Source organism: Thunnus maccoyii, chromosome 5, assembly GCF_910596095.1.
Source record: "Thunnus maccoyii chromosome 5, fThuMac1.1, whole genome shotgun sequence".
Classification (NCBI taxonomy): Eukaryota; Metazoa; Chordata; class Actinopteri; order Scombriformes; family Scombridae; genus Thunnus; species Thunnus maccoyii.
The window spans coordinates 16,251,861-16,264,590 of NC_056537.1; the positions used below are offsets into that span (position 1 = coordinate 16,251,861).

The 12,730-nt window shown below is 38.6% G+C and overlaps 1 protein-coding gene across 2 annotated transcripts; it reads right to left on the minus strand.

The window, feature by feature from the left end:
* Positions 1-1,323: 1,323 nt before the first annotated feature.
* On the minus strand, positions 1,324-12,473 carry sema7a (semaphorin 7A). 2 transcript variants are annotated; one of them, XM_042412158.1, is made up of 15 exons: positions 12,433-12,473; positions 11,611-11,974; positions 11,122-11,270; positions 10,421-10,462; positions 10,192-10,287; positions 9,814-9,916; positions 9,494-9,604; positions 8,966-9,108; positions 6,720-6,898; positions 5,949-6,057; positions 5,086-5,281; positions 4,154-4,266; positions 3,542-3,687; positions 3,264-3,322; positions 1,324-3,161 (listed from the first exon to the last, which is right to left on the minus strand). In XM_042412158.1, the coding sequence occupies exons 2-15, from the start codon at positions 11,726-11,728 to the stop codon at positions 2,737-2,739; spliced, it is 1,989 nt and encodes a 662-aa protein (XP_042268092.1). In that variant the 5' UTR covers positions 11,729-11,974; positions 12,433-12,473; the 3' UTR covers positions 1,324-2,736. The 2 variants fall into 2 exon arrangements, with proteins under 2 accessions (XP_042268092.1, XP_042268091.1); XM_042412157.1 differs by lacking the exon at positions 12,433-12,473 and having other exon boundaries at positions 11,611-12,048.
* Between the last annotated feature and the right edge of the window lie 257 nt (positions 12,474-12,730).

Sequence of the window (12,730 nt, forward strand, 5' to 3'; positions counted from 1 at the left end):
CACTCATATAAGCACGGCATAAAAACCACAAGCTCATGGTCATTATATCACAGTTTAGACTGCAGTGTGGCACTCTCCAGACTTAGTGCAGCTGACAGTGAAGATATGGGGATACTGAGAGTACTTCTTAAAGTAGGCGTGAGGGAAATCCTATCAGTGACACTAAGCTATACAAGCACAAAGCCAAATACAAGGTTGCCATGAAACCATTAACATATTTTTTGTTTTATCCAAAAGCAGGGAGGGCTTGGATTTAATTACAAAGTGTGGCTCAGGCAATTACTCATGTAGAAACCACACGCAATATATCACACACATCCATGAAAACACATGATATATCACCTCAACTATGAATAACATCTCAGCAGCAAACAGTATTGAGCCAGGTAGGTACTTAATCACTGCAGGAGCTGAGCTGTTAGGTCAGGAGTCCAGTCAGCTCCGGCTTATCCTGAGAGCTCATGATCTTCATTATTGTGACCTGACAGCAAGACACATTTAAAGTAGGAGGGTCCGCTGTAGTCATGCTGCACACTACACTGCTGGGAAAAGAAAACGTGTTTATAAGCATGCAGTCGCCTCTTTCTCAGCTGTCAGAAGTCTGTGTTGATCACTCAGAGGATTCAGATGAAAACAACTGACGAAATTGGAGGGTGTGTGCTATTGGGTGGAGCCTGTGGGTGGAAAGAAGATTTTACTTTATTTATATCATGTTGATTGCCTGTTATGTTGTAAGACAATATTTTCCTAAATGGAGGATGACTGGCTTAAACAAGTAACAAGAGGGTTTGGTATGAGGGTTAACATGCCTTTATGATCATTTTCTCTTGTTCATAATGCTTCAATAACACCACAAATCACAGCAGATCACTTTGTAATAGGTGGCAAAGTTTATCAGAGTTCAATATCTGAAAATGGAAATAAGATTCAGAGGTGCTGTAGATGTGTGATCCTGATGTTCATCTTGGATCTAGGATAAACGAAATATAAAGCACAGGAGGATTCTCGTGGAGCTTTTAAACCCCAATTAGTTAACCTGAAAGGAAATACACAAGAATCCAGGATTTCCACATGAGTGGTAATGAAGTGATTGCCATAGAGATACAGTGATGTTACGCTGTCATTTCCTCTCCTCATGAGCACACGATGTACTCACTTAGGAGAGTTGAGATTTCACATCCAGGAATAAGACAGATTAAGCTAAAGATCCTTACACAGTTGTCTGTGCTCTGATGAGACTGCACGTGGTTTACTGGGTGCCATGTCTGATGAGGGCATGACCTACTAAGATGAATAAAGTACTTTCTTGGATTCAATCACAAGTGGTTTTCAACTCCATAAGTTTTTTTATTTTAATGATTAGGAAATCAGTGATATTTACTTAAATTCTTTTAAAAGAACAGTGGGTATATAAAAATATACAATTGTTTAAATGCACACATATTGCTTGCAAATACCAAAACATTCATTTTGCAACAAGAAAGAATAAACAGCAAAATAAAAGTTAAGATCGTACCAAAATAAAATCTACATAATAAATATATTACGCTTAGTGGTTTAAAACATTTGAGAAATACCTTAAATATAAATAACTGACAAGAAAAATAGCTCTTCAATGACAGATGTGTGCACACAATGTAGATGCAGTCAAAACCTCTAACAAACATCTAAAATCTGTTCTACTTAAAGTGCAATTTGCATTCTAATATTGCTCATATTGTCATGTAGTATCAATACAAAATCTTTAAAAAGATTTTTTTTTTGGTCAAAATGGATCTATAAATTAAACAAGGTGTCTGATTTTAAAAGGATTAGGATTAGTACTCCCTGACCTGACTGTTATGACAACGGGAGGAGGAGGTTAAACAAAACAGGGAAATTTAGTGGGGGGTCTCTGGCCGCCACCACCCTTCCCTAAACAATCTGATACAAATACAAATGAATCAGTGGACTGGAGTGGACAGGAACTTTATATTTTCCTGACCAGAAGAGCAGCTGGCTTCAACATGTGCATGCCTCACCTCTACACAACAGCAACTACACCATCCCAACTGTATATCTGTGGCTTCCGGACCATATACAGCCTGAACCAAAAGAAATTCCCTTCAGATTACTTTCTGTTCCTTCTCTTTATTGCCTTGTTTTAAAATTAAGTCTCACTTAATGAAACGTTGTTGTTTGTGCAGCTGATCCACACAAACACCATTAGGCACCATTAAACATCTCAAATAAGTCACTCTGTGCGCTACTGCTGACCAGCATTCTTGCTTTCTCTCTTCATCACACCAACTGTTTTGTTATTGCTTGCCTGCAATGACAGGGTGCGTACGTATGGATGAATGTGTGAACTGTTTTCAGGAGCTGCACAACAAATTTTGTTGTACGACTATGTGCAATGACAATGACGGTATTCTATTCTATTGTATTCTTGCTCCTTTTTGAAAACACACTTGGCAACAGTGTGTTCCCATAGAATTGAAAACCAGACTCTTCTGCCAAACACAGCTATGTAACAACTTGCACAAATAAGGTTTTAATTTCACAATGGAAGTGTTCCTGTTTGAATTGTTGAGCTGCAGATAGGTGTTAGTGCTGCCTGCATCCTGGTCTGATTAAGAATAGAACGGACATTGCGCCCCTAGAATGTTGATGTTATATTTTAAAACAAAAGTACAAACAGAGGAAGCTTTTCAAAGAGAACAGAGTGTATGGTGCAAGTAGTTATTTGTGCATCCTCTATCTGAAAAACCCCAACACTGCTACAGACAGCCCAAGTCTGATCCATACTATCTGCGGCACAAGAGCTGATGCAATATTGTTGTTGTCAGGGATATTGCTTCTAACAATGGTTGTATCTGGGATTATTTGCCTTGTAAGATGGTATTTTTTCACCACTTTGGTGTGGTCTTTTTCTTTGGAAACACACTCATAGCTACCATAGTTCTCTTGTCTCATGGCAGGGATAAGGAGCAGGCAGTTAGACTGCATTTGCAGACAAGGGCTGCTCTGGTCTCTGTGCTTCCAGGTGTAGTCAGCGTGGTAAGAGTCTATAGGACATGACAGATAGAAAGGGACATCCAGGGGGACTGAGTGAAAAGTTCTAAAATCCGCCGTTACTGGTGAAACAATAGCCCGTTTGGTCCGGTTTCCTTGCTTTTGTTCTTGAAGAAAAAAAAAGAAGATTGAATACAGGTGAGACCAAAAATTTTTTGAACATTTTGCCAGTATGAAATATGAATGATAACAGTCTCATACTTTCTTACCTCCTACTGATGTAGAGCACACACTTTTTTGCCCATCAACAATATTTTGAATGCCCCCACTGTGAACATAAACAAAAAACATGTTCAATCAAGTAATTTTTTGTGAGGAATGAGTGACCAGAAAACTCTCATTTTTTTCTTATCTTTGCTTAAATATTTCTTCCTATCTTTGGCAGTACATTGATATTCTAAAGAACATGCAGAGAGCAGCTATTTCAATATTGTTGACTCTAATATGTTAAGTGGAAAGCCTTGTGTTCAGTACTGTCCACACTTACGGGACAGTCGGGGTGCATCCTAAATTAGTCCAGGCACAGTACGGGTCTCGGGCCAGAACACAATCTGCACAGGATGTGTTGTACTCTTGACAACTCTGGAGGTCCACGATTGAAATCTTCTCTGAAAAGCCCACGACTAATTTTTTCTGAGCAAAGAAAGACAGAAAGAAAAATATGATTTCACTTTAAACCTACATTAATAGGTTTTTTGGCCGCTTAAATGCAGTGTAACAAGCTGTCAGCATAACATTGACTTAACATCTCAACAAGTTGTTATGTGTGCTAGCAAACAATTGCCACAGTGACACATCCAGCAGAAATGGAGCTACAGTAGCATTCACCTGGAGTCATGTTTCTAGCCATCTGACGCAAGTAAGTACCATATATATTCTCTTTTTAGCTCTGTTTTGGTCTCCACCAACTCCTAAGGGAAATATCTGGCTCTTTAGCTGCTAAATATTCAACTATGTTCACCAGCTGGTCATTAACTTTACAGTACTTTGACTAGCTTAAAAAATAATTTTTCACTTAGGAGCAGTGGCTGACAAAAACACAACTGACAACACTGCATGATGTCTGACATTTAGAAATGGCATCTTAAATGAGCTGTACCTTTTTGGAGTCAAGCTTCATTGATTGTATGGTTGAGCGACTGGAGAGTTGTGTTTCAGAGATGATGAAAGGTTCAGAGTCAGCCTCTAAGACTTTGTGGATCTTCCCAGAATCTGTTGGAATGGAAAACAGCAATTAGAGACCGTGTTATTTTTGGAGTAATACAGTAAACTAGATATTTTTAGCTCATTGTTCTTTTAAAGTGATAACAAACAATAAATGATAAGAGCCAAATCAAAAAGGAAACAGGAATAAACTAAGGATACCACTTAGCGGTTGCATGCCTCCGCCAACTGCTCAAGTTGCAGTTTCCATCATGTTTGTCCAGACTCATATAATATTTGTAGTGAAGACTTGTATGTGTTCACATGCAATTTTCTGATAGAACACAAAGTTGTAGTCATGACAGTAGACAAAGCTTCAGATATGGATGTTGCTGCAAAGAAGCTGCAAATTTGTGGATGCTTCACACAGATCTTCCACCTGGCAGCACACAAGATCTATACAATCACCACAGTTTCAAGGTGGACACCCAAGATGAATGTCACCAATTCAGTATCCGACCAAATGTGAAATATGGTCGTAATCTCCCCTTCTGTTTCTGGCGGTGAATAATGGCCAGAAAAGTGTTTTTGCAGAACATTATGAGTCACAATGAAGTGGACTATTAACCTTTTGGATATAAAATGTCATCAGTTCATCATTTTATGCTATTAGACATTTGTGTGAAACTTTGTCATAATTAACATATGAATTCTTGAGTTATGGCCAAAAACGTGTTTTGTGAGATCACAATGAACTTGACCTTTGACCACAAAAATCTAATCAGTTCATCCTTGAGTCAAAGTGAACATTTGTGCCAAATTTGAGCACAAATTGCAAAAGAAAGCACAGAGGATGATCTATATGTTAACAGTGTAAACAGGACATACCAGTGGCTAGAAGCAGAATGTTATACAAGTGCTGGTCTGCAGCCCGGACTCTGTCCACAGCTATCTTGGTGTAGTTGTTGCTGCTTACATAAAACGGAGCTTTATAGTGCACCGAGTGGACCCATTCACTCATTTCTGGATAATCCTTCACCATATTGACAGTGGCCAGTGGCAGGCTCCTGCTGTTTTTTACACACTGAAAGATACAAGGACACATTCATTTTCATTTGAAAGTAGTCTTCATACCATAGGAAATGGAGATAAGTTGAAGAATTGATTGATGTGTGATATTGAGTGCAGGAAGGATAGGGTGGAGGTAATATCAAGTTCACAGAAGTAACCAATTGTACACCAGAACTGAAACCTTTAACCTAGCCCTGCTTACAGGATCTTCAAAAGGAAACTCAGGTTAAACTATACTAACATCCTTGGGTATACAAAACTGAAAGTATCCAAAGTTGTATAAAAACAAGTCCATCTCATTTAAGGAAAATAAGTCACTCACCTCACTTAATAGATTATTGAACTATTTACCACAGTGAGATGATATTTAGAAAATTCTCCATCTGTGGAGAATTTAGTTCTACAACTACAGCTTTGACCTCTAATAGACTTCATGTAAAAAAAACAATATCTCTGAATATACAAATGGAAACATTGAAGCACTCTTGATGGGGATAAGTGATGCAGACACACATTTTCCACATCTCCACCCCTTTATATAACATCATTTTGTTTTTTTAAACCTACAATCCAACTCAGCCACGTGCGAGTGAACTCAAATAGGAACTTATAGAAACAAGAACAGAACCTTAAGAGGAAGTTTTCTGTCTCTGCAAAACAACATAGCAACAAATCCTTACCGTTCCTGGCCTTGGTTTGGGAATTTCTTTGTCATAGCCTTTGAAGGATGAATTCTCAAATACTTCCTCAATCATTTTTACAGAATAGATGCAAACTGCTGTGGAGTTCCTGTAAGAGAAATAAGATGACTGAAGTTAGCATAGATGCCATGACAACTTTGGTTTTTATCTGTATATTAGTTATCGCTTCAACCATGGGAGTGGCTAAGTTATGTTTTTGACTCACTCCCTCTGTCTGTTATCAATATATTATTATGAGGGTAATGGGTGGAACCATGATGAAACCTCCCGAAAGGGTTAAACCCTTTCGGGAGGTTTCATCATGGGCCATGCAAGGATATAATTACTTCTCAGAATGTGTGTCTGCTCCAGCACGTCCTCCTATGGATTAAGTAAATTGTTTTGCCAGCATTTTTTGATTATGTTGACAGAATACGTAATTTGGGTGGGATTATGTTTTGTTCTTTTGCAGTTTAGAAGTACATTCACGCAATTCATAGGAGACAGGGTTAAATCATAAATTAACAGATGATATCAGAAGCTGATTTAGATTTATTCTGTTATTTATTTATATTTTCCTCATCAAACAAGATAACCCACTGTCCTCGGTGTTTGTTATTCATGAAAACGAAGTCTACTTCTACTACTTCCAGGGTTAGTTTTGTCTATACGTGCAAGCCCATTTCGAAATGCTGAGCTTTCATTCTGTGTCAATGTGTCGCTCACAATGTTGCTTAGTTGCAGATAATAACAGAAGGGAAAGTGTCTAACCAGCTGCTTGTAAAGAGGGCATAGACTCTTGTGTCATGCCAGTCCTCGGCGTGCATCACATAAATATCTTGCAGACGGTTGAAATACAGCGACTCCTCTGGATACCCACAGACGAGACGGGCCTTTAGAAAAGATGTCCACGTGTTCTGGAAGAATCTCTTTGATCCACCTTCATCAACCTGCAAAATGATACGATCGAATTACACCTAGTTTAATTTTCATTCAAACTGACATTCGCAAACTAAGGGTTATTTGATAGGACTGTCATTACATAGGCTGTGATATCTGAAACAAATTGCTTCACCGCTTATGGCAAGTCATGTTTGCACAGATGTTAAATAACAAGGGTGTCAAAAAGACTGTATTTCACCAGAATAATCACAACGTCAGATTAGTTTATCAAGGAATAGGAGGCTTGTTCTGTTGGTCTACGTGGGAGGAATGAGACCTCCCTGTACCAGATGGTTCATACTTGAACCATAAATAAACTTTTGTCAAAGCCTAGCATTGTATTCACACAGGATATAATCCAGGTTGCTTGTCTGTCTTTTTTCCTTCAGCAGTGTAAAAGCAAATAATTAATTTCCGAAGAGATTATCATATTATCCATGACGACCGCCAGTCCAATGTGTCACAAACTACACTGGCAAAACTGTAAATAGTAGCTATACTTAACAGTTGTTCCAGGAAGATGCAGAGATTAACATCAACATCAATGAACACAGGTTTGGCAGATGGTGGTGTTTCATCTTTTTTTATCTCGCAAATCAAGGAAGTGTCATGGTAGGTGACTAATACAAAGCGGATACACTCTCAAAGAGCATCATATGCTGAAAGTCATATTTTGATGCCACAATTCAATTACTGTTTATTCTAATAGAAGGCAATGGTGTGAGAGAATATCATGCAATAAACTCAAATGTTTATAAATCTAATGCTCTGTTAGGTTTTTCTGCTTCCATTCGTAAAGGCATCATTGTGTCATTGACCTTGGAAACAACAGCTCACCTCCTGGTCCATTTAGTAGTGCTTCGGTGGTACATGATCTTCAACAGCAGATGGAAATTTGAATATCTACATTTTCTAGGACATCTGGGCAAACTTCATCTATTAATGAAAATCATGGGATATGATTGAAAGCTCCAGGACAGCCACTGAATGGACCTTGAGGTGGGATTGTTTTTAAAGGGGACATAACATGCTCTTTGTGATTTTCTGTCATTTATATACTGTTATAATGTTAGATGTCTATCTTAAACATGGGTTGTTCACATTGTCCACTAGCATATTTCGGATCAGATTCAGGCTCGGACATGCATGGATGTATTTCAGAAGCTTGTATTTCAAGTAAAGAACAGGAAAATCCAACTACTATTGCTTGTTTACGCAGCATCTGGAGGTGGCGGAAATCTGCTGATGGGCAGCTTACATGAGCTAACCAATCATCGTGAGGGAGGACTGCTCTGATTGGTTAGAAAGACAGGCTAAGACTGCCTTTTTCAGACAGAGGCTGAACTGAGTGCCAGTATATGATAAATAAGGAATTTTTGAACTGTAAATCATGAAAAGATATTCCAGTAGAAATTCCAATAAAGCCCCAGAATAAAAATATAGACCTAGAAATGTGCATGTTATCCTCTTTAACTGACAAACTGTTGTTTTTCAGAATTATTTCTGTGATACTACTGATTCTACATCATGTTTTGAGTATCAATACAAGTGCCAATTGGTCCAACACCGAAAAACTGTTCTGTCTGACCAAATGAGACCAAGCGGTCTCACATGTATGGGATTAAGTAAGTAATAGAGATTCGTGAAGATAAAAGTTTGGGAAATTTCTTTGTACTAATGAAAATGTATTCAGAAGAATTAAGAATGCACTCACGTCACAAATCGTGATTCACGCCCTTCCTGATATTTTAATACAATAGCCACATTTAATATTGGTGATATATTTTAAACGGATGATAGTCAAAGTGATCGCCTGACTCATACTTACATCCTAACCGCCACGCCCTCTTACTGGCTACACTGAGTAATATGAAGCAATATGACAACTACTCAGTTATGAGCTCCTTTTGACATTTAGCATGAATATGAATTAATTTTTCATATAATTGACCAACTGGACTCCATATGAGTGGAATCTACATTCGGATTGCTGTTAGCTTGACTATTGAAGAGGTTTAGGGAATTTAGCAGTCTAGTAAAATGAGAGCTTCGCTGAGTCAACTTGTCCAGCGTACCTTACAAACTCTGGCCACTCTGGAAATCCAAGGGTCAGCCTCTGGATTGTGGTCTGAGTTCTTTTCACGGAAAAAGATGTATATTTTTTCATTGTCGGCGTCTTCCTTCCGCCTCACCCACGATGCAGAGATGAACGTGGGCTCTGTAGGAGGGGGATATAATTACCAAACCACTTCACAGATTGTTCCACTCCTTGTATGGGTTTCCTTCTGGCCATATGTGACCACAAGGCTTGGCATGGAGAAGCCAGACTAAAATATTACTACAATAAGGCATAGACATAACAACATGAGTCATAGTAAGGGTGGAACAGTCTCTGGACTCATTTCCTTGATTCAGATTAAATGAGACAAACAAGCACTTAAATTGCAACTGTAATTAACAACAACATATTTCTTTTTTTTGCATTTAAATTTTCCTGCCCAAGCACCCCTATCTTGGATGTGATGTGCTGTCAGATCACTATACAAATCGAATTACAGGATAATATTCACTCTTCATTGACAAATTCAGTAGGATTCTCTCACCTGAGACCCAATTGTCATACATCCAGACATTAGTTCTACTTCCAGCTTTCCTTCTGAATTGTAATGCACTCCCATCAGTATCCAACGGTGCTGCTGCATATAGGTCCTCCTCTAAAAATAGCAGAGACACATCACATGAAAAGACACATAGCAAAGATGTTCCACTATTGGGTGGGTTACATCTCTGTGAAAATGCAATGTCTTGCCAACTCCGCAATCACATGTGACCTCATATGGTTACATAAGTCTGCAACTCACATGAGTCACATTTTTAAACCTTTGGAAACACGGTTTATGATCATGCAAGAAGCTGTATTTACCTATAGTGAGGGACAGTGAGTTCTGTGTGTAAATGAACGGAGAAATGCCCGTCCCCTCATAGCTGTCCACTATTTGATTAGACTGATTGTTCACTGAAGAGAACTGTAGAAACACAGAAAACAATATATCAGCATAATATTGCGATTAATTATTTGTAGAAAACGTTGGAAACATACAGTCACAAAAACAAGAAACCCAACACCAGCCACTTAACACCCAACTTGAATTACAGACAGGGCACGTCTGTTACTTGATCAAGCATCTCTCTTTAATCTTTAATCAGCTTTGCCCCTGCTGTTGTCAGTAAAATGAACTAGCTACTAAAACTGCAGAATGAAAGATGCAGTTAGAAAGATGTGATGTACGCAAAAACTCACAAGCTTCCAGCACTGTGGGTTCTGTCCATTTGTCCCACAGACAAACAGGCTGTCCTGAAACTTCTCAATGACAGTAATGACATTTTTGCAGGGGCCCTGTACAACACAGAGGGACAGTTTTTACAAAGTCATCACACATGTATTTGAATTCATATTAAAAATCCATTATTTCTCAGACTTGATGAGCAGTCATTTCTGATCACATAAATCATCAACCTCAGTCACTAACCTCTTGGCACTGCTGTTGCCCTGTGGTATGCAGGTGAAATTTCTGCAATTGGACATCAATCGGTAGACAGATTAAACATAATTACAACATTTTATACAGCTCTTATCACTGACCTAACCTGTAAGGAATGTTGCTCTTTGCACTTATCGCTTACTCCAGATGACGTCTTCTACCTAAATAGTTTCAGCTGCTCCAGCCAAAGATACGTTAGTGAAATTAAGGGCTAGGCTCATTTGCTTTATTTTTTTGGAAACAAACATCATTAACCTTTTCCTCATTAATTCCCAAGGAACGATTTACAAAAGTGGTCTGACTACAGATGGCAGCATTATCTTAAATTTCTGAATTTTTAATTTTTTTTTTTATAGAAACTTTAGTATTTTATATGCTATCAGGTCTGTTTGTGTTAGTGTGTGCTCACGACCAGCAGTTAATCAGCTGCTCCTGACTTGAAGCTAGCTGTCTGTGGCAGTGGGCGATACTAGACACAACCCATTGTGTCTTACACAATAGTGTGACAGCCATCTGTTACAGTACAGCATCTAATTATGAAACCTCTTAAACCACAAAAAAAAACAAAACAGATTTGAGAGCACATCAATAAACACTGAGACAACTTGCTAAAGAACATAGCCTAGAGACAGGGATATCAAGTACATGACACTTAAGGTGATAAAATAAACAAAACAATGGTCACTCACCTCTATGATATGGTTGTTTGTGTGACCATCCACATCAATTTTTAACACAAAATCAGTCCCTCCAACATACATCTCACCAGAGTCCTCATGATAGAAGAAAACACTGTGATTCTGATAGACTTGGTATTCCAATCCACCACTGATTATATCTGAGGGGGAAAAAGGGGGTCAGTTCAACTTCAGTGCCTGGCACAAAACCAGTACATAGACCTGCAAGGATGTTAGTGAGGATCAGACTGAACTATGTCAATAACTGCATTGTGCACTAATAGAAAATGTTGTAGATCAATATGATCTGATCATGTTCTTTGGAGAGTAAAGTTGTCCTAACCTGGGTCATCTAAAATGAATTGGATTTTAGCGGACACAAAAGGATTTGAGCAGATTAACTCTCACAATTTTTGCTAAATTTGCCAACATTTACACCGGTTTGATACATGGCATAATCATTTTCAGGGAGTCATATTGATAAAGAAGAGGTAACGTTACCTTTAGTCAGAAGTCTGGGAGAATTTGAAGATCCAAGAGTCGGCGTGTCGTTTAATCCAACACTAAGAACTAATTGAAAATTCCCAGCAAGCCAGATAAAAGTGAACACAAGCCTCATTTTGCCCCTTTGCTGGTGATCATGTTCTGTTTGCAGACACTCTCTGCGCTTTGAGGAGATGCAGTCAGGCTCCACCCACCTTCAAGGGAGGTTAATTTGCAATATCACGATCTGTCGTTGATGCATGCATCCAGGGGCGTTTACGGGAGTAGATATATCGCTCACTCATCTATTCCTCTTGTACATTTAGGATATTCCGCCGGTCACTGCTGTTTCGAGTAGCCAGTCCCCAGCCATTTTGCATTGCTGTCAGGAAAATAGTGATTAGCAGAGACAAAATGAGATCAACCGTAGTGTTCAGCAACTTGACGGCACCGGAGGACGAACAACGTTGCCTCTGCAAAATTTGAAATGAAGTGCTCAACGGTCCCAATGCAAACAAAAATGGGATACAAAAAAGAGGCTTGATATAGTTATATAATTTTCACTTCATTTTATATTCAATCACTTCATATAAAATATAACAGTCAATAGATGATAAAAAGCACCTCCATATAAATATGTTTACAGTTCCTGCATGGACTATATGATGTTAGATGGTAGTGCTTGATTTCAAATTGCTAATTGTTCATGAGAATTGTAGCAGCACTGTCAAAAAAACAAACAAACAAGAACCATGGAAACAACATAAAACATCTTGATGAGACTTATTTATGGATGAAATCAGTTCTGATTGTACCCCTGTGCAACCCCTTGAGATTTACCTGTCTGCTCTGTGTCTGCAGGTGCTCATTAAGGCAACTGGTGACACCTGAGGCAGCTCTCTGCTCTCCCCTCCAATTACTGGTTTTGGTATTGGTTTAGTTATGATGCTGTAGTTTTGTTGTTTTACTTTCTGTCACCTTACAACACTCAGACACACATCTTACACCACTGACACTACTGATATCCACACCCCACGCTTTAATCATATTTAGTTACTTCTTTAATTTGGCTTAATTTGGGTTAATAAATCTTTTGTTAAACGTTGACATGGCATGTTTCCCTTTTGTTGTGTCCACT

Coding starts and splice junctions, on each gene's coding strand:
- sema7a (XM_042412158.1), bottom strand. CDS start 11,728: ATGAGGCTTGTGTTCACTTTTATCTGGCTTGCTGGGAATTTTCAATTA. Junction 10,463..11,121: donor CAAACAACCATATCATAGAG/GTGAGTGACCAT, acceptor GTCCAATTGCAG/AAATTTCACCTGCATACCAC. Junction 3,688..4,153: donor TGAAGCTTGACTCCAAAAAG/GTACAGCTCATT, acceptor TTCTTTGCTCAG/AAAAAATTAGTCGTGGGCTT.